This window comes from Notechis scutatus, chromosome 1 (assembly GCF_049901735.1).
Source record: "Notechis scutatus isolate UNSWTSFEM ecotype Mainland chromosome 1, rNotScu1.2, whole genome shotgun sequence".
Taxonomy (NCBI): domain Eukaryota; kingdom Metazoa; phylum Chordata; class Lepidosauria; order Squamata; family Elapidae; genus Notechis; species Notechis scutatus.
This window is the reverse complement of record NC_142009.1, coordinates 272,733,453-272,756,131: the sequence shown is the minus strand read 5'-3', so window position 1 is coordinate 272,756,131 and position 22,679 is coordinate 272,733,453. Positions and strand designations below refer to the sequence as shown.

Genomic DNA, 22,679 nt, shown 5'->3' with positions numbered 1-22,679 from the left:
TCCCAAAAAAGTAGAGAAGCAAGGGGTCCTTAGTGCTCTCTGAGCTTGTCTATTTTCTTGCAGACATTTCATTACTCAAATTAAGTAACATCATCAGTGCTAGGCTAACATGTTGATGTCACTTAGTTTGGGTAATGAACAAAACAATGCAATAAAACAATGAAGCTCAGGAAGCACCAAGAACTCCCTTCATTTCAATCCTGAACTAATATTCTCCTTTTATTAGTGGAGAAGTAATATGCCTTAAAGTCAATGCTCTAAAATGACAATTAGCAATGAGCCCGGAATGAGACAATAGAAAGGGAAATTATGAAATAGAAAAAACAAACATATAAATATAACATGCAAAAGCAAAAGCAAACATACAAAAGCAAAAGCGACTATTCTGTGGAAGAATCAGAAGTTATAAAAAAACACCAAGATGAACAGATAGTACAAAAGATATTTAAAAGGTCAATGAATAAGGAATAAAGAGGTATCACAAGACGTTGGTCTGTAATTTTCAATATAGATGCCACACTGCCTGCCCTAATCCTATCTCCCCTCTATTTAATCTCCCCCTGAATATGAGCAAGGAAGCAGCCACTGTTAAATGCTGAGGACTTATGTCAGACACAAGATCTCATGATAGGTTGAAATAAATATTGGGAAACTCCTGCAGCTATGAAATTGGATGATGTTGTGATTTAAGCCTTAGAAAAGGAAAAGAACCAACTACATGGACCATGAAAATATGTTCAGAAGCAGCAAAGAAGATGCTACAGCATCTTAGTAGTCACTTTGTGGAAATGGCCAGAATGTTTTTCAAAACTCTAATTATGCCCAGAGGCCATAAAAAATTGCAAACCTGTTAGTTATTTTGACCCATGAGAGGTAAATAGAATAGAATAGAATAGAATAGAATAGAATAGAATAGAATAGAATAGAATAGAATAGAATAGAATAGAATAGAATAGAATTCTTTATTGGCCAAGTGTGATTTAACACAAGGAATTTGTCTTGGTGCATATGCTTTCAGTGTACATAAAAGAAAAGATACATTCGTCAAGAATCATAAGGTTCAACACTTAATAGTCATAGGTACAATAAGCAATCAAATCATACTAGGAAACAGTCAATGAAAATCGTTAGGATACAAGCAATAAGGTTACAGTCATAAGTGGGAGGAGATGGGTGAAAGGAAGGATGGGAGGATTAATAGTAATGCAGATTTAGTAAATAGTTTGGCAGTGTTGAGGGAATTATTTGTTCAGCCGACTGATGGCATTCGGGGAAAAACTGTCCTTGTGTCTAATTGTTCTGGTGTGCAGTGCTCTATAGCATCGTTTTGAGGGTAGGAGTTGAAACAGTTTGTGTCCAGGATGTGAAGGTCTATAAATATTTTCACAGCCCTCCTTTTGACTCCTGCAGTATACATTGAGATGAAGAGCATAATTATCAAGTAAAAGATGACATCCAACTACTGAAATAAATTGTATCTGTTTCTTACAAACACTGTCAGTGAAAATTGAGGCAACATGGCGTAAAAACCATCAATCTAGCCAGAAAGTATTTCTAGAATACATTAGCTGCTCTCCCTTTCCCTCACCCTCCCTTGCAGGTGCACTGATATGAACGAATTGAACTGGGAATATTCTTCATGCTTCAAAGGCTTTTTAATTCAGCATGATGAGTATGTGTTTGCAACAGACAGCACAATTCTTTGGTGTGCAAGAAAGGCTGGCCCATGCACAGGCAGCTGGAAGTCCCTTCGACCCCTGATGACACAATTCAAAGCCTCTTCTGTTTGGCTTTTTGATTTCTGATTGACATATTCACTGCTGGCTGGAGATAAATGCCATTGGAAGGACAATGTTGATCCGCTCCAACTATTCTGATGAAGGGCTTTCTTCTTTTTCTTCTTCTTCTTCTTCTTTGAATAATAAACAAAACAAAAATGGTGTGCTTAAGTGTCTGAATAGAGCTCAAAACAGAGAAGTAGTATAGTGGCTTTAAAGAGGCTGGCAAGTCACTTGAAGTGTTAATTGTCTGGGTGTACAATGTGTTTATTCTGACTGCAGACAAAGCACTCTCTTTCTCTGATAGAAATTCTTTAAAAAGGATATGTCAAAAGGACCAATAGCTGCTGGTTTTCTTCTTACAAATGGCATCATTTGGGCATTGTTTTGAAAATCTTGACTCCTAAAATGCTGGGTACAAGTGGCATGACACTGAAGTTCAATTACCAAGCTTTCCTTATGACTTTAGAAGACTATGCAGAAATTCAGCTAACAGTGCAACTAAAAATGATTATCACACCTGACAGCCATGCTGCTGATGCATAGATATTGAAGGAAATTAAGTATTTATTCCCAAATTACATAGGAGTTATATATAGATAGTCCTCAATTTACAACCATTCATTTAATGATCATTCAAAGTTACAACACTAAAAAAATTGTAGGAATTACCTACAATTGCAGGAATGGCTGAACATAACTTCCAACTTTTTCTATGTAGCAACAAAATTAGATGACGCTTTTATCTGCCTTTAAACCTATGTACCTTGGCTGGCCACCATGTCTACACCTAAATTTACTGTTGCTATTGTAGCCATATAGAATGACAATATGACCCAGAAACTTTAAACTGTAATCTATGTCAGTTAAAGATTTACATCATGATAGTCTCTTGCTGGAAATCTGGGCACACAGAGGTTATTGCGCATTAAGGTGATATATCAGTACTAGAAGGGAGATCTACTTCAAATCAAAGATAACCATGAAATTTGCTTCAATCAGTGTTGCTCTCTCAAAGCTACATTACAACATCCAGAATCTGGTGATGCTTCAGGAAACAAACAGTAAGTAATGTAAACAATATATACCATTATCAGTACAACCCAAATCTCAGATGTCAATTTCTTTTTATCCAAGTCACCAGTACAGGTAATCTCCGCTTATTACCCAGAAAACTTATTACTATAAGTAATAAGTCATAGGCCATAAATCAAAGGCACCCATATGACCAGAAGTAATTTTCTAGCCTTTTTCGTGAGAGTTGTCAAATGAATGCCACAGTCATTAAGCAACCTCATTCATTTAAATGGGAGGGGTTTTTTTAAACCAGAAACTGGCAAAGAAATATTGCAAATTGTGATCATGTGACCATGGAATGCCGCCAAAGATTTTTAAAGCTAACATGCAGTCACATGATTGTGGGGGACGTGACCATTTAAAATCGCTGGGAGTGCGATAACTTTGATATCATAACTTTGAACAATCATAAAACAGCCAGTCATTAAGAGAGGACTATCTTTGTAATATTCTTGCCGAAGTAACTAGTTTTGCACTAACGCAATACCATGGAAACATGTCCCCTACTTACGTTTTAGACCTGGGCATTTTATGGCCCACGGGCCGCATCAGGCCCTTTGGCTGTCACTCTCTAGCCCGTGTGAGGTCAATCAGAAATCATTTACATCTGTATATGTATCCCATACATACAACTGCATTGCTTTTTTTCAGGGCAATTGCTTCCCCCCGCCCTCCAATTTTCATATGTGTGTGCATGCATGTCTATTGCACCTTCAAGTTCTATTGGTTCTCCCTGCCACAAAAGTCCCAGTTTTTCTTGTGGGGAATCAATTCATTAATTCATCTCCCACCTCTGTTTTAAGGCTATACAATTTGTCTGTAAAATACTTTTCTAGGTAGGAATTTTATACATATCCTATATCTATCTTTCTGCATTTAAATCATGGCACATGAATACTTAAGCGTGCATACCAATCTTTCCATCTTCTGTGGAAATTATGGAAGATGAAATCAAACATGAAGTTTGGAAGGCTAATATATATCTATATCTATATATAAAATAAGACAAAATATGTTTAAATTAGACTTGTTTTGAGTCACTGATTTCATCTTATTATTCAAGTACAAGAAGGATCTGGAGAACATATACAGGTAGTCCTCGACTTATGACCACAATTGAGCCCAAAATTTCTGTTTTTAAGTGAGACGTTTGTTAAGTGAGTTTTGCCCCATTTTTTGACCTTTCTTGCCTCAGTTGTTAAGTGAATCACTGCAGTTGATAAGATAGTAACCTGATTGTTAAGTGAATCTGCCTTCCCCATTGACTTTGCTTTGTCAGAAGGTCTCAAAAGGTGATTGCATGACCTTGGGACACAACAATGGTCATAAATATGAACCAGTCGCCAAGCATCATGATCATGGGGATACTGCAAATGTTGTAACTGTGAAGAGTGGTCATAAGTCCCTTTTTTCAGTACCTTTGTAACTTTGAATGGTCACTAAGTTAACTGTTGTAAGTCGAGGACTACCTTTACAGAACACAGTAAGCATTTACTTTATTTTAAATAATTTGCATATTATTTATATCAAACTATATTGCCATTTTATTTAGGGACATACAGTATTTTCCTGAAGACTACAAATAATGCTATGGCTGTAAGACAACTAGATCTCCTCGTTCCCTTTTTTCCTCACTAAAAATACACTTTCAACACTGAGAAGTACATATTGGATTTATAAGCAAAGGGTTCTTTCCTGTAAATTAAAACATTTTTAAAAAGATATTCAGAGGGAACAGAAAAAGCAGATTAAATGATTTTCTGATTTAACGAGAAAATTTTGTAATGTACCAGCTCTTAAGAATAAAAACAATTGGAATATACTCACATAACCGTGTACAATTTTCACTGTTTTTCAAAAAAAAAAATTTTTTTAAACTTTCCTGAAGTTAGGCTCTCAGAATCCATGGAACAGTATGAGTAGTTCATACCTTCCAAGCAAATAAAAAGCTGTTTCTGGCACAAGATTTAAAACCTAGCCCCAAAGCATGAAATGTAAACCCAGCCACTTCAGTTTATAAATCATGGTTTATGGTTTACCATGCTGTAAAAACCCAAACAACCATTTGGATTACACTCAATAGGACACACTAAATAAAACCCTGTAAATTAATGAAATGCACAAACCCAGACACAGTACTTGGAAGCAACAGATGCCAAGATCTGAATAACTTTCAAATTTAGCAAGAACTCATGGAGAGATATTTCCATGCAAGTGTGTTTATTTATTTGATTTTGTTTAACAGATTTAATTACCTGCCCAGTGTTCATCTTATGCAATATAACCATGGGCAGCTCACAAACAATAAAAATAGTAAAAAACATAAGAACACCACCACCACAGAAAATGCTTAGGGCCCCTAACTTCCTCACACACCCCCTTTTAGGCTCCAGCTTCACACTACCTCAATGTTTTGGGTGGGGGAGTAAGGGTTTTAAGGCTTTTCAGGGTTAGAAGCTCCATCGGATCTTGTGGGAAGGATGTTCCAAAGAGTAGGATCAGCTACCAGGAAGACACACTATCTAGATCCCACTAGATCCATGATGGCGAACCTCTGGCATACGTGCCACAGGTGGCACGCAGAGCCATTTGTGCTGGCACGCGAGCTACAGGCAAACATACCTCACTGGGCATGCGCACGCCTCAAAGCTGTTTTTCGGCCGGTTTGAGGCCTTTTTCGGCCTCTCAAAGGCTTCAGGAAGGCTTCTGCAGGCTTTGCCAGGCCGAAAATTAGCCCTGTTTCATCACTTCCTGTTTTTCCGAAAATACCGGAAGTGACGAAACGGGGCTACTTTTTGGCCTGCAAAGCCTGCAGAAGCCTCCTTCAAGCCTTTGGGAGGTCAAAAAAAAGCCTCAAACCAGCTGTGAGGCACAGTGCAGGCACAGGGGTGGTGGGGATGGGTGGGTAGGTGGGTATTACGCGTGCATGCAAAGGGGGCATGGGGGGGCGCGTGCATTGCCTTCTGGGTGCTGGCATGTGAGTGCGAGCATGCAAGCGCACACACAATTTTTTGGCACAGGAGCCCAAAAAGTTTAGCCACCACTGCAATAGATGGCAACATTTGAAGGAACGGATTTGAAGCACACCCACCCTATCAGACCTAGTGAGTAAGTAGGAGAAATGATCCTATTGATAACCTAGCCTTGCCATTCAGTGCTTTAAAGCAGGGGTCCCCAACCACCGTTCCTTGGACCGGTACCAGTCCGTGGAACAAGTCCTACCGGGCCGCTGGTTTGCTGGGCGCTGCCATCTTTTTTTGATGAAAAAGTGCCTCCGGTGAGCTTTTCCGGGTAGAAAGCTCACCGGTAGCACTTTTTCATCAAAAGATGGCGGCGCTCAGCTTCGGTGAGCTTTTCCGGGTAGAAAGCCATTTCTACCCAGAAAAGCTCACCGAGCGCTGGGCCATCTTTTTTGATGAAAAGTGCTTCCGGTGAGGTCACCGGAAGCACTTTTTCATCAAAAAGATGGCGGCGCCCAGCTGATGCCGGTACCGGGCCGCGGCATAAAAAAGGTTGGGGATCACTGCTTTAAAGGGTCTAACCAGTACCTTGAATCACACCCAGAAAGAAGTTATAAGCCCATGAAGCTCACACAGCAGTGGTATAACTTTGGCAAACCTCAAAGCACCCAGAATTGTGTGTGTGCCCCTGCATTTTAAATCAGCTGTAATTTACAGAGGGTCTTTAAAGGCTGTTACATTTTCTGCAAAAATCCAGCCAGGAAGTAACCAGGGCATGAGATACCATGATCAAGACCTCCTGGTTCAAGGATGGACACCACTGGCACACAAGATGAATCAGAGCAAATTTACCGCCTCACTTGCTTCTTGAGCAGGAGTCAAGAGTCCAGGAGGACCCCACCAGGCTGCATTACCAGCTCTGTCTGGAGGAGTTACTATGACAGCAAGAGTAACAAATGATACCTCATCAAAACCCAGAGCCACTCCATCTTGCTAGGATTGAATTGAAACGGATTCAGTGATGGCATTCAAAAAAAATTTACTACCAGTTCTGTGGGCGTGGTTTGGTGCGTGTGGTGTGGTTTGGTAGGCATGGCAGGGGAAGGATACTGCAAAATCCCCATTCCGTCTCTAACCTGCTTCCCAGCTCCGTTCTCCTGCGCAGGGCAACAAAAGAAGACCCAGCCAATCAGCTGGGACTCGGGAGGCAGAGAAGAAATGGGGGTGGGACCAGTCAGAGGTAGTATTCCAAACTACTCAAAATTTCCGCTACCGGTTCTCTGAACTACTCAAAATTTCCACTACCGGTTCTCCAGAACTGGTCAGAACCTGCTGAATACCACCTCTGAACGGATTCCTCCCCATTACAGGCTTTGAGCTATCACTAGAGCAGTGTCACTTGGTTGTCCAGGAGTGGAGATGCATAGAAAGTTGTATGGTGATGATACTGTAGCCCATGTTGTTGGATAACCTCTCCAAGCATTCTCATGTAGATGATATAGATCAGGGTCCCCAACCACCGGTCCAGCGGACCAGTACCGGTCAGCAGGGAACAACTCCCTACCGGGCCGCTGGCTTGCTGGGCGCCGCCATCTTTTTGATGAAAAGTGCTTCGGTGAGCTTTACAGGCTTTGAGCTATCACTAGGGCAGTGTCACTTGGTTGTCCAGGAGTGGAGATGCATAGAAAGTTGTATGGTGATGATACTGCAGCCCATGCTGTTGGATAACCTCTCAAATGGCGCGAGCATTCTCATATAGATGATATAGATGGTAAAAAGGAGAAGTGAAAGATCTGAGCCATGAGGCACCCTACTCTACAATGATTCAACCGCTTAACCTCTCATAACACATGCTAGAACCTCCCACAGAGAAAAAAAAATCACTGTAAAATAGGGTCCAGCCTCCAGATCTGGCCTGTTCTAAAGCCAGGTTAATCTTCAGAGAGTATCCAACAACTTTTTTTAAAAAACAAACTTTTTAAAAAATCAAATAGCTTTTTTTTCTCCCTAGCATATTCTGTTCCCCACCACTCACTCCAAATTTCTTATTTGCAATTGAGATAGAAACATATCTAGTGTTAGTTAGTTGATACACTAGTAGTCTATGAAGGCAGTGATCAAATGGAGACAAGTGGAAAACTTCCTACTGTATAGGACTGGGAAATATTTAAGCATTTTGCTGCCACTGCAGCAAAAAAAGTTATCGACCTCTTTCCTGTGAAAATTGTGGTTTAAAAAGGTAAAGGTGAATAAACCTTGTTTTATGTAAGCAAACTTTATTTGGACAAGACCGTTATTCTTGATTTTAAAAAAATCTTATATTTGTTCTTTCTCTCTTTCTCTCTGTCCCACTCCTCCCCCCCCCCCCCCCCCAGTAAAGCCTCTGCATAAAACCTCGTCACATCTTCAAGGCCTCAGGTTGCAGAATGGGGGCAGGGCTACAGATCAATGGCCATTTGAAATTCAACCATATGGCTGAAGACCCACAGCTGCATGTGTTAATTACCACACGTGCCCCCTGTAAAGCAGTCTGTTCAACAGGAAAAGAAAAACAGACGAGAAAAAAGGGCTGTTCCTGAGGATTAAATAAATAGTCCAAATTTTTGGCCTAATTCCTCCCAGACACAATCGGCCTTCCTTCAGCCACCTGCATGGTCAGAAGCCATAATACCCCTCTTTACATCTCCAGCTGTGTTCAATGAACCCAGGGAGAAATATCACAAAGTGTACTTTTGCTTCTAGGTTCTTTCCTCCTCACCCACCCACGCTTCCTCACGGACACACACTTTTTTCTTTCTTCTCACACCAGAGCCACAGAAGCAGCCTGGACCACTATCCCTAAGACAGTTACATAATTTAATACATTTGTAAATTTTGAATCGATACCCAGATCAAACATAGGGTACTAAAGATCATTGGAGCAACTAATCTTTAGGTTCTCTATTCTGACCAACTGAATATTATAAAAAAAATAATTTTGTATTTGGGCATATTTTGATGAACATTTTTAAAAATTTATATCTTCGAGTATTGAATTCTGGCATACTTTTTCATTTTCCATTTATAGCACGCCTTCTCTACAATCATTCCAGAACTTTTTCTAAAAGGCAGGAAACTTATGCCCTGCATCTACTGAACTTTTTCTAAAGAAATGCTTAGAATTTTTGTCAATGGCCATTAGGTTAAAGATTTAAGATCACTTTCCTTTTAATTTCCGTATGCTTTCAGTAACAATTGATTCAGAGATGTTACCTGTTAAAGTAGGGGTTCCCAACCCCCAATCCATGGACTGGCACCAGGCCATGGCATGCCAGAAAGTGGGCCGCACAAACAAGTGAAGCCCCACCCACAAGATGCAAGCAGAACATGAAATCACACCCCCTCCGGTCCGCAAAGGAACCTCTCTCCATGGAACTGATGCCTTGCGCTCAAAAAGTTGGGGGCTGCTATGTTAAAGGGGTTTCTTAAAAGTATTATGTTTTTCTTTTACACTTCTGTTTTTATTCTTAAATGCTGCCCAGAATTATTTTAAATTGAGTCATAATAAAATAAAATAAAATTTCTGGATTAATGTAGCTATTCTATCCTACATTCAACATAGTAGAAAACATACAACTCTAATTCTGTTTGTGTGTGTGTGTGTGTGTGTGAGAGAGAGAGAGAGAGGGGAGGGGGGGAGAGGGAGGGAGGGGAGAGAGAGAGAGAGAGTTTGTGTGTTTCTCTTTTCCAAACACATAACTACAAAGTGCAGATCTGGAGGTTTTTCATTCCATTTCTTTTTAAACAGAAATTAAAACACATTCAAGTCTGTGCCAATGATCACTTACCCTTAATAACAACCAACTGTTTATGCAGTTATTCATTTAATTTGACATGAATTTCAAGACAAAGATAACACATTTTATGTTCAGCTTTCAGTACCCATTCCAGCTCATTTAACACAAAGAAAAAGAACAGTCTTATATTGGCACTGATATTCTACAGGGGCAGGAATTATTACATCACATTCCACTTTTAATAAACAAATCTATCTGGGGCAATAGACTTTCCAGATGCAGTCAAAACTTAATTCAGTCATTCTGGCCATGCTGGAATTTGCTAACCGTTGTGGAACGCCACATTCCACTGAATTAACAGAGAATGATTGAACATCTGAGGTGTGCATCTGTTTTCCCTCAAAAATTTTAAAAATTCTAAAAATGTTGTGCCAGCTTTGATATTTACAAAATTTCCATGAAACAGAATGTGAACTACCTTGTTGTAGGCAGCATGAGAAAAAAAAATACTTCTGCAGATTGCCCGCAGAAAAGTTACTGATTATATTCTGAATACATTAGAATCAATAGTGTGTACTAATAAAGATTGAAGTTTATATATCAATAACTAGCAGCACTTCAATCAAAGACTACATAAATAAGATAGGAGCTAACAATAAGTATAGGTCATAGAAGCATGTTTTCACCTTTGATTATGATTAAGCAACAAATATAACCACAACCAAAAGCATTTTTTAAAAATAAGATAAATAATGAATACACCAGTAAAAGATAAGATTAAATTTAGGTTAGGGAGAGAACATACCACAGTGAACTGTCAAGTCAGAATGTTATTAATTCCTTACTGCACCTCCTCTTAAGTATGATATACGAAATAATTGTGCACCAATTAAGGCATTAGAAAAACAGTTATAGTGTCATATGATTCCATTTGACAATTTTACAGTTGCATTCTGCAACACCTACAGCTTCTAGACAGTCTTAAATAATAGTAGATCAAAGGGCATTAGAAAAACCAACCCATTTATGAAATTATTAGGATAAAAGTAATAGAGGTGAGAAGAGCATCAGCTTAGAAAATATAAGTGTTGGTAAGTTAACTGGAGCTATGTGTTAGCCCTTTCCTTAATGACATCTTTAAATCAAGGCAGCCTTCTAATGACATTTCTTCAAAGCAGCGCAACCTCATCTATCTTCCTAATTTTCAAACTGAAAAACCAACTCTCATGGCATCTCAGTTATAACAAAAGTGTTTAGTTTCCATTTATTGGCTCTTGGGCCAGGTATGTCAACTTCTTCAGACTGGAAATTCTTATATGATGGTCAAGCTCTCCTAAAAACACAAGATTTTAAAAGATGAAAATATCAGGAGGTGTTGTTTTGTGATGTTAATCCTAGACCAAATCATTCATATAAAATTTATCTCACAATATTGCATTCTTCAATATACTAACATGCAAAGCAACCCACTGTGCTGTCATGGTTAAGGCATTGGCCTCGCACCACTCTTAACCATGGAAATTTACCAGATGACTTTGGCCCTGTAACTCTTTCTTAGCCCAACCTACCAATCTTGTATGGTTTTTATATAAAAACTTACAGAGAATACTATGAACATTGATATGACTTCCAGAATAATAAGTAAATAAATATTCCAGCTGTATTACCAAAATGAAATACAATATGGAAGCTGAGTTGTTTCACAAATATAAAATATAGAAACAAGAATGGAAATGAAACACTGAAAACTCAAAAGTTCAAAGCAAGAGGAAGACTAACATTTCACCCAAGAGCAAATATTGCACTGTTTAACCAGGAAATTGCTGTGTTTCAAATTATTTAACTCTCAATCAGCAAGAATTAGGAATAATGTTCACAATCAATAAGGATAATGTTAATAATTATCTGAGAAATATTACATGTAACCATTGTGACAGGATTACTAAAGAGGTGAAGGAGGAAAGGTCTCATCCAACCAGTTTCCAAACTGGTAAAGAAACTAGGTGAGAGCATGTAAGGCAAATGACTTCCAATTGAAACACACTGCTCAAAAAAATAAAGAGAACACTTAAACAACGCAATGTAACTCCAAGTCAATCACACTTCTGTGAAATCAAACTGCCCGCTTAGGTAGCAACACTGATTGACAATCAATTTCACATGCTGTTGTGCAAATGGAATAGACAACAGGTGGAAAGCATAGGCAGTTAGCAAGACATCCCCAATAAAGGAGTGGTTCTGCAGGTGGTGACCACAGACCACTTCTCAGTTCCTATGCTTTCTGGCTGATGGTTTGGTCACTTTTGAATGCTGGCGGTGCTTTCACTCTAGTAGTAGCATGAGACGGAGTCTACAACCCACACAAGTGGCTCAAGTAGTGCAGCTCATCCAGGATGGCACATCAATGCGAGCTGTGGCAAGAAGGTTTGCTGTGTCTGTCAGCGTAGTGTCCAGAGCATGGAGGCGCTACCAGGAGACAGGCCAGTACATCAGGAGACGTGGAGGAGGCTCTCGGAGGGCAACAACCCAGCATCAGGACCGCTACCTCCGCCTTTGTGCAAGGAGGGACAGGAGGAGCACTGCCAGAGCCCTGCAAAATGACCTCCAGTGGGCCACAAATGTGCATGTGGCTGCTCAAACGGTTAGAAACAGACTCCATGAGGGTGGTATGAGGGCGTCCACAGGTGGGGGTTGTGCTTACAGCCCAACACCGTGCAGGACGTTTGGCATTTGCCAGAGAACACCAAGATTGGCAAATTTGCCACTGGCGCCCTGTGCTCTTCACAGATGAAAGCAGGTTCACACTGAGCACATGGGACAGACGTGACAGGGTCTGGAGACGCCGTGGAGAACGTTCTGCTGCCTGCAACATCCTCCAGCATGACCGGTTTGGCAGTGGGTCAGTAATGGTGTGGGGTGGCATTTCTTTAGGGGGCCGCACAGCCCTCCATGTGCTTGCCAGAGGTAGCCTGACTGCCATTAGGTACCGAGATGAGATCCTCAGACCCCTTGTGAGACCATATGCTGGTGCAGTTGGCCCTGGGTTCCTCCTAATACAAGACAATGCTAGACCTCATGTGGCTGGAGTGTGTCAGCAGTTCCTGCAAGACGAAGGCATTGACGCTATGGACTGGCCCGCCTGTTCCCCAGACCTGAATCCAATTGAGCACATCTGGGATGTCATGTCTCGCTCCATCCACCAACGCCACGTTGCACCACAGACCGTCCAGGAGTTGGGGGATGCTTTAGTCCAGGTGTGGGAGGAGATCCCTCAGGAGACCATCCGCCACCTCATCAGGAGCATGCCCAGGCGTTGTAGGGAGGTCATACAGGCACGTGGAGGCCACACACACTACTGAGCCTCATTTTGACTTGTTTTAAGGACATTACATCAAAGTTGGGTCAGCCTGTAGTGTTTTTTTCCACTTTAATTTTGAGTGTAACTCCAAATCCAGACCTCCATGGGTTGCTAAATTTGATTTCCATTGATAACTTTTGTGTGAGCAAAAGTTGTTGTCAGCACATTCAACTATGTAATGAACAAAGTATTTAATAAGAATATTTCATTCATTCAGATCTAGGATGTCTTATTTTTGTGTTCCCTTTATTTTTTGAGCAGTGTATATGCATTAATAAGCTGGAAGGCTGCTCCCTCTTTAATAGTGAGACAAAGAGAAAAGGTGGGCTAAGAAACAGCTGAGATGCAGTGGGGGAGGGAACCCTGACAACTTACTTTCAGGCAGACAAATGGAAAAGTTCAATGAAAGGGCAGGACCAAAAAACCCCGATGGAAACAAGACATAAAAATACTGTCAAGTTTCAGTCAATTCACCATTCAGCACATGGCAGAAAAGAGCTGAGCTGTTCTGCTTTGCATCAATTACATATGAGAAGGATTAAAGTCAGAAGTGGTTTAATCCAAGACTTCAGATGAATGAACAAGAGATTCTTATAAACCTGAATTGTTACTCTCACTTCCAAGGTAAGAGACACTGAAACCCAGACTTGAACAAATTATTCTACTGAAGCAAGCTATTTCTTTTTTTCTCCCCTTCCTCCTCTCTACCCTTCCCAAGGCAAAATGGCAGAAGATTCAGTTGAGAATCCATGTGTTTTTTGCTCTTTCCCTCCCAGTTTGACACCATTACAAAGGGAAGCAAGGTTTGCAAGGAAGACAGAAACAAATGTATCTCTTTAATAAAAAGATTAATTTTATTATTATTATTATTTGCTTTACATAATGTAGGGTCAAAATGTGGCAGCCGATGAAATAAGAGCCTCCTTTATACTACAGATAGATGTTTGCAACATGTTTTTATGAAAGAAAACTTCCAGAAATAATGAATGGCATGGAGTATTACATGTAAAGTTCCCTAGCCCTCTTTTGTAGTGCAGTGATAATAAAGGGCACAGGGAAAACCACATTTTCATTCTCTATCATTTGGTTGCCACCTTATACAAGATGGTAGCCAAGGATATACTGATTACCTTTACTACCACACGACTGCTATGTAGCAGTGAAATCTTTCGGGAGCTCTTACCTGAATGCTGATCTTGCTGGCATCATTTCCCATCAATCAGTGGTGTAAACTAAGGGAGGATTAGTACAAAAAGCCACATTCTACTTGTCTGGATTGTAGTGGCTAAAACCATTAAAACCTCATGTCTGAAAGTATTAAAACAATAGTTCTCATGTAAACATTGGATAGCATTCAGGGTAGCTGGGAATTTTGAAAATTGTACTCCAAATACATGAGGACCATCAAGCTGAAAATGGCATTCACAAACAAAATTTGCAGAGATGACACCACTGTTTCAATTTATCAGAAACTTTATTTCCAACACCAGCCAGCCAACTTTCTAGATGACAGTACCATTTAGTTTTATGGATTATAATTATATAATAATCAACATATATTTATGCAGAATGTTAGCTGACAGCCACCAGAAGCCATTTTCAGTAATTACAACTGAGTAGCTAAGTTTTACTTACATTTTATGTAAGAAATTTGTATATCTGATTACTTCCAGGAACTCTGGATAACTGCAATTCTATAATAAGCATAGGTCATAGGGATATACAATATATGTAGAAATTTTTCAAAAATCCAAACTACTTTTCCGAAGCACATTTCATAATGCTGGAAGATAAGCATCAATTATAAATCTCACAACTACATTAAATGAAATATATCCTCCTTAGCATTGTTCATCTTAGCAAAAGCTGATAATTTGTATGGTTTCTGAGTCAGCTCCTAAAGGGACAGGCTTATAAAAATGCTGAAATGCATGTAAATGTTTATTTAGCCTTTACAACTGAATTGAAGGGGAATTGTTCTAATATTCCATAGTAGAAATATGGAAAATATAATATAAAACTACATGCAGCAATGATTTTCTATAATGTCTTCTTCTAGGAAGCCCAGCTGAAGTCATTTGAAAGATTTGACTGAACAACTTGACTAACCTAACAAAACTTTAGTTTTGACTAAACATCATTTTAAGTTATTGATCTTCCAGTGAAATAGAGAAGGTATGGTCTATATAAAGATCAAGTATTTTGTTGGTTTGTAAAGAATTATTTTTGGGAAATGAAGAAACAATGGCATGTTAGAGCAGCATTTGGATTGACCTGATTATTCTTCTGCTGAACTGAAAAAAAAAGATCAAAACTATCTCCAAAGCAGATGCCACTGTCTTAGAAAGAAATGTTAAGTCATAACTTGGAGCAGCGACTGTGCTTTATATAAGGCTTATATTGAGCATGTAAGTCTTTCATTCATTGTGAAAGAATACTAGATGTCTTCAAGGTTAGCATGATTATCTTGAAATTTCTGCCAAAATTCTTTTTTTTAAGTAACACTTTAAGATGTAGCATTAATGCTCAGGAAAACAGCATAGAAGTTGAAATTTATTACAATAGCGTCCCTTTCATTACACTTGTATGTTCTCCTAGAAAGTTTGAACATGGGACAGATGATAAATGGCAAAGCCTTCAAAACCTCATCTCATTGTAGCGTAGAACTTTACTCACCTTTTCTTCCAGAATTACCCTGTCCTAATGGCCGGTCGGTTACTGAGCCTTAAACGAAAAGCAAGTATGTTAGTATATGAGCAAAACATTCACTAGTATCATCCAAACTACAGTCCAATCTATAGGCAAGCTTCAAAGCACTATGCCCATAGTAGCAGCTAGACAACTGGATGCAAGCAATCATCTAATCCCTACACTGATTGCTTTGGCTGCCAGTTCTGTATTGGGTCTGTCTTTTTGCTGGTTTAAATTTGAAATAAACCTATGAATTACAAGGCCAAAAAAATGTCACCAACCTGATGAACAGCATGGCCAATGAACCATGGTAAATTGGTTACCACGACCAATTGGTTCAGAACCATAATTAATATTAAAACTGACACTGTAGAGCCAATGCATATTTTTCCCATAGATGTGCAACAGAAATAGGCAGTGTAGCATAAATGGTTAATTTAAAAGTTGTGCTATCCAACCCAAAAAAGACTCTTTTAGAACTAATGACTTTGAAATTACCAGATTTTTTTCCCCAGGCATGGTAGAAATTTAAATTATTTCATTCTTAAGGATTTTTGTTAAACAATGAGAATCAATATACCATTTATTCATAAAAAGTGACACACTACTCAAACAGAATCAAGAAACTATTTTTATTATCAATATATGTTTAGCAGTACAGGTAGTTCTTGACTTATGACTAGTCACTTAACAACCATTTGAAGATACAACAGATTCTTTACCAAATCTTTACCGCACTTAGAATCCATCCTCAAAGTTATACCTGCCGCCCCACCCCCCATAGTCACATGATCGTATTTTGGTTGCTTGGCAACCAGCTCACTGGCTGGAGTGTCCCATAATCACAAGTTCTCATTTTCCAACTTTTTTTGCCATTTTCCAGGACAAGTTGGTTTCTAAGTTACAACCACATTGTTTATTTAATGACCATAGTAACTAGTTTAATAACTGTTGTAAAAATGATTGAAAAATCAAGTCCAGTCATATGGTGACTCGACTTACAACTGTAACAACTTACAACCAAAAGTCTGGGCTCATTAGGGATCACAGATCAAGAACTACCTGTAACTCCAATTTGTATCTCTTGACTAGCAATGTTTCAGCTACAAGACGGACAGCCATGTGCAGAGTACAGTTTGGACTGTTGAGCTGTATTAATTGAGTTTTAAAGATTATAAACGCAAAGTGCTTATTCCTTTCAAAATATGCAAACCTTTTTTTCTCTGCCTTCAGTACCTGAGCATACAGGAGTTTTGTTCTGCACAGAAGAACCACTGATAGGCTTGCCATCTGGAGTTACACACCAGCAATATCCAGTATAGGTGTGGCACTGGACCTGTTTGAGAAAATAGATGATTAGTTTGCAATATCCCTCTGACTCCGTATTAATACAATAACTTTCATCTCTTGAAAAATCCATTTTCAGGAATAAGGAAACGTATTTCAAGCATATTAGTGTAACAGTTTGTTATGTTACACAGCATGCAATATTTATTAGTTCAAACATTAATATTATTTCAAGAAAAGGTGCTGCTCTTAATCATTTTACAGGAAACCTGAAACCCTAATTTGTGCTGTGTGTATCTTTTTTATATTACTGTTGTGTATTACCTTCCAATTTTATCCACTAATACTTTGTGGATGCATTACTGCATAACTATGACATGTATAAACATCATATTAAAGACTTGTGTGCCGCATTTTTATGATGTAATAAGTTTGATTATGTTTGGTTGCTTAATGTGCTGCTTGAACCTAGTTGCAGAAATAATAAATCGCAATGTCCTGAAAATCTCTTTTTAGCTATATTTCTGCAACTGAAAGCAAGAGTGAATAGATATAGGATCCAATCTGGGTCAATCACTCAGACCAAAGGTTCAGTTTTTAGAGCTTTTGGACTCAGGCTGGAGCCTACTCTCAAGGAACTTCTCTCTAGCAGAGTGTGTGCTTTGGGCTATTCTGTGTGTGGTGTTTATATGATGCCTGTTGTGTGTGGCTTTTTAGTTATTGATTGGGGTGTTAATAGCAAGCTTCTGCCTAAAACACTAAGGTAGAAGCTTGTCCACCCAAGGATAACAAATTGAGCAATGTGATATAAGCAGTGAGACATGTACAGATTGTACATTGGAGAAACAAAACAACCACTTCACAAACACATGGCAGAACATGCCCATCAGGACAGGATTCAGCTGTCCATCTGCTTTTGAAAGATAAAGGTCATTCTTTTAAAGATAGCAAAGTCCACATTCTGGACAGAGAGGTTTGAAAGAGGGGTCAAAGAATCCATCTACATTAAGATTAGCAGTCCTCTCTCATCAGACACCACCTAGCTCCTGTTTACAACACAATCCTTTCAGCTGTTCCAAGAAGGTTCTACATCCATTTGCATTATTCAGGTGAACCTGAGGGCACAGATAAACCTCCAAGTGCCTAAATGACTCTCAGAAAGAGTGCCAACAGTCAGATGACTGCACGGAATATAAATCCTTTCATCCTCCACCATTCAGTCAGAATTGAAGAAGCTTCTTGGATGAGAAGCGGAACGTCTTCAAGGAAAAAGTTGGCTTTTGAAAAAGCACCTTGGGGACACCCTGAAGGCCTAGCTCTCCCCCAGTGTGCTATGTTATACGAACCTGCGGTAATTATGAGAGTTTGTGTCTAGCTCCCACTTACTCAGCACACACAGGGAGGCAGGGAGGGAGGGAGGCATTGTGAACTTTCCTTTTCAAAATTCACAAATGCTTCCTGAGTCATTAGAGCCTCAATTTGGTGGGGCCCACTACCAACCATCTGTCTCAATTACTTGTATGGCCATAAAATATGTGTGAATGTACAGGTAACAATGCGAAATCTAGATGTCAGACACTGCTTCAATCACAATTGTTTATGGATGAAGACATTTTCCACAATTTATTATGTTTTATTGGTTAAGTGTATAAGAAAAAGTATGAAAGTCTGAAAATCTTAATGAAAATCTTACTTGGGTAAAAGATCCATCTTCATGACACTCTGGAACAAAGATTGCTTCTTGTGGCTTCTTCACTTGATCCAGTGCTTGGGCTCTTTCTAATCTGCATTTGCTCTGACCAGCATCTATGAAGAAAATCCATTCAGAATTTAAATAAAGATAAGCAATATGTCAAAAACGTATGTCCATGAAAATAAATGCCAAAGAAAAACTTAAACAATCCTGCTTTGCTGAACATTTGTTTATATACAGAGCCTTCAAGATGTTTTTAATTATTAACTCATCAGCATGTCAAATAATCAGGGATTATAACAGCAGACCTAGGTCCCAAAGGTGCTTTTTCAAGAGACAATTCTGAAAGAATGCCCATGCCCATTTGTCTGCAAGGAATATACATTCTTCCATTCACAACCATCCACATTTAAATATTGAGTTAAGTCTCGGGGTCTGTGGACAAGGTGTGTGGCCATAAAAGGTATTTAAAGGGTGGCGGGTCAATGGTGAAGAAAAGATTGAGTTCTAAGCTATTCGGGTGTCCTTCACCTCTCAAACTTAACCTTTCCAGAAAATAACACATGACAAATTCTACCAATTAGAAGACTGTGAAAGATCAAGAATGGTATCTCAATTCGCAATGTTTATTATGATCATCATGATGCTCTGAGCTTACATCATTAATTTGATTTGAAAATGACAGTTGTTTCTGTGGCTCATTAGCTGGCAGCCCTCAAAAAACTCGATCATTGTTTTAATCCTTTACTCTCTATCAACATACCCAGCCTCCTCTCCAGGCCCTTTTATCTGGTAAAGATGTCTGAATCATTCTTTTTAGGCAAACACATATTTCCAATTTATGTATCTTGCTTAAACAGCATCAAATTGAGCTATAAAAAAGTACACTCAATGCGTCTATTCCAGATGAAGAGAAGTACCTCTTTTTAATTCCTTACCTTTACATCTGCCTCGATGTGCCACATTCAGATTGGAATCCTTGCACTTTGCTCTCTGGTAATCACACATTGATTCATAGGTCCTGCCATCGGAAGCGCAGAGGGGCTTGACAGCAGTTCTGGAGCACTGAAGGTTACATTGAGGGTCTTGGTCGTGGTCACTTATTAAAAACTAAAGACAGCAGAATAGGTGGGGGGGGGAATGTAAATTTTTAAAATAATCTATAGGTTTTTTAAAAAGCACAGCAAATTTGAATGCATTTGAATTTGAATGTTATATATTATAATCATCAACTATATTATATTGGCCCTTACTTTGACAGTCTTTCAGAAGACCTTGAAGACGTGGTTTTGCCAGTGGGCCTGAGGAACCCAGAGTGTGATGGAGCCCATCAAATGGATTATTTAATTGTGTGCTGTCACCAGGATGGATGGGTGGGGGTTTAGTGTGTGTGTGTGTGTGTGTGTGTGTGTGTGTGTGTGTTTATTGTTTGTAAGCCGCCTAGAGTCACTGTGAATGAGTAGGCAGCTATATAAATATTTTAAATGAAATAAATAGGATGTGGTATAATTTTACTGAATAGTAAAATTTACTGAATTTTTTGAATAGAATAAAACATAGTACAAACCAGAAGAGAAAAAAGAATGAAAGAGAACAAAGAAAAAGTGACCAATTGTATTATTAACTATTATATAAATATCTCATTAACTAATATACTTTATGGTCATATGTTTCTTCATTCTTAACACTCAGTAATGACTCTAGGACTCTGGGGTAAGTACTACAGCTTTTAATATCAACACAAGCAGAGAAAGCTTATTTCAAAAGCAAATTCCCTCACCAACTTAAAACAATGTCAACATTTTTGTTCTCTTCTTTATGAGGGACTGATATAATGTTACCTACTATGAAAACAATGAAATATCTGTTTTAAAAAAAAAGCAACCAAGTTCAGAGAACATCAAGAACCCTTATTTCAACTCTGAGCCACACATATCCTCCTCTATCCTTTCTCTATCCACTATTATTGTTTCACTGGGAAAATTTAACTTATCTAAAACTGTACATACTTTTCGAGTGTAAGGTGGCTAAAATGGTGCTTAACTGTTCCAAGCTTATTGGCATGATTTTTTTAGATATTGAAATTTGTCTACCTGAAATACGCACTTTTGACAAGTTAGGCTAAACACTTTTTTCCCTTTAGTTATTTTTGAAACATTGTGATGGACAGAATTAAAAACTGAGTATACTGCATGTCAACCAATTTCTTTGGAGAAAGTCTCCTGCAACAATGGACAGAGTACGTGCAAAATTCACACTTCATATGATTCTTATTCTGCATGTTCATTTGCTACTTCTAATCTCAAGATTTTACAGATTGCCAACAAATATTGGCCAGGGTACTTTCTTTTTCTTTAAATAGAATCTCTTGTAAACCCCTCGGCACTTCACATTTGAAAAGATTAGATATTTTTGCAGCTTCATAAAAGTGACACAGCTCTCTGTAGCCAGACTAAGAAAATAAACTGTACTTCCTTAAATTAGAAGCATTACTGAGCCAAGCATGCTATAGCACAGCAAAATTCTAAATGTTTTATAGCAGCAGCAAACTTTTTTTCTACAACTTAATTCCTTGATTGGATAAAAGTGCATGTGGGGAATCTGACCCTAAGTCTTTGGCTTGGCTCAAGTCACCTACTCTTATGAACAAATAATGTCCTATGTTCCAAGAGAACTGTGCAATATTTTGCATTTTATTTCAAAAGGATTCTTGGGGTAGTATGAGGGAATAATGAATGTAGGACCTGTTCAAAATGTTTTACTGTTTTTTAAAATTTCTGCATAGTTCTTCGATTCTGAATACAACTTTGAAATAAATGAAATTGCCAATTAAAGATGTGGCTCTTGGTATTTCAAATCTTGAATTATATCACTAATAGATGCCTTTCTGGTTTCAAATTCTGAGCATTTTGATTTATTGTGGATTTCTCCTCCTTGTACCCTTGTAGAAGATAGGTAAAAGTAGCCCCCAGGTTAAGACTGCCTGGATTGCTGTTACTAAGCAATGTTGTTTGTATATATTCCCTTTGTCTAAATTTTTCTTCTGTTTTTTTATTAAATAAATAAAGCTAAAAGTTGCAGATAACAACCTGTTGACGTACTCCAATGGTGGCCTCACACTTGAATGGACAAGCATAACAAGAAAGGAGAAAGGAGTGACACAGCCAAACCATTGAGAATTATTATTATTGTTACCTTTATTGTCAGAGAACAACACGTGTACAATGAGATTGTACAATGAAAACTGTCAATTGGCAAAACTGAACAGATGAAGTTCATATTTTAATGTTAAAATTTTAAACATGATAACCTTAATCCTTTCTATATGTTATGAGACAAAGAGAAATATTCTAAAAAATTCTGTCTTATGTTGGCCTGTAGCCAACACAAGTTTAAGAATAGCCTTTATGGGAGTCCAAAAACTGCAAATTTCATGGATGCTTCCATTTAGTATATGGAATATAAATTGCATGGGAAATCTTGTTTAAGTAAAAGAAGCCTTCTCTTCACTTCAAACTAGTTTTTCAAACCATAGAAGCCCAGGCAAAGAGATGTTTTGACACCAGAAAAATAACACACTGGCCAATGCACTCACATATGGTTATCGTAACTGAATATCTCCTGCTAGATAATAACCTTAATACCAGATTTTACAATTGTTCATTTTCTATTCAAAGTGCACCATTCTTTGGGTGGCAGTTAGAGGAGAGGAACTCTTTGGGAAACCTTCCAAGATAACAGCTGCCCTTAAATCTCTTCCTTTTCAACATGCATTTACACAGGTGCATATTTATGGCCACTTTCCAGACTAATTCCAGCCTCCTTTGACCTGGGAAGAGAGCAAATGCAAGATAAGAGAGGTCAGCCTAAAGTTAAATATGCCCCCCCAAGTCCATCTGCTCCATCTTTCCACACCTCAGCACCATTGCTGACAACAACAACAAACACTGATTAAAGAACTTCAAATGTCTATGAGAAAAGGGCAGATTACTTGCAGCTGTTCAACATCTGGAACCACTTTTAGAATTTGACTCAGGATGGATCTGTCCCCATAAAGAG

The 22,679-nt window shown here is 38.6% G+C and overlaps 1 protein-coding gene across 3 annotated transcripts in view; it reads right to left on the bottom strand.

Annotated features, from left to right (window-relative positions):
* The window catches only part of SMOC1 (SPARC related modular calcium binding 1), a 60,955-nt gene that overhangs the window by 17,290 nt on the left and 20,986 nt on the right, over nt 1-22,679 (bottom strand). For all 3 annotated transcript variants that reach the window (XM_087951526.1, XM_026671019.2, XM_087951527.1), the window contains exons 2-5: nt 19,559-19,730; nt 18,621-18,733; nt 16,877-16,976; nt 15,626-15,673 (exon numbers count right to left, since the gene is read on the bottom strand). In XM_087951526.1, coding sequence (XP_087807652.1) covers nt 15,626-15,673; nt 16,877-16,976; nt 18,621-18,733; nt 19,559-19,730 — 433 coding nt within the window. The remainder of the gene's footprint in view (nt 1-15,625; nt 15,674-16,876; nt 16,977-18,620; nt 18,734-19,558; nt 19,731-22,679) is intronic.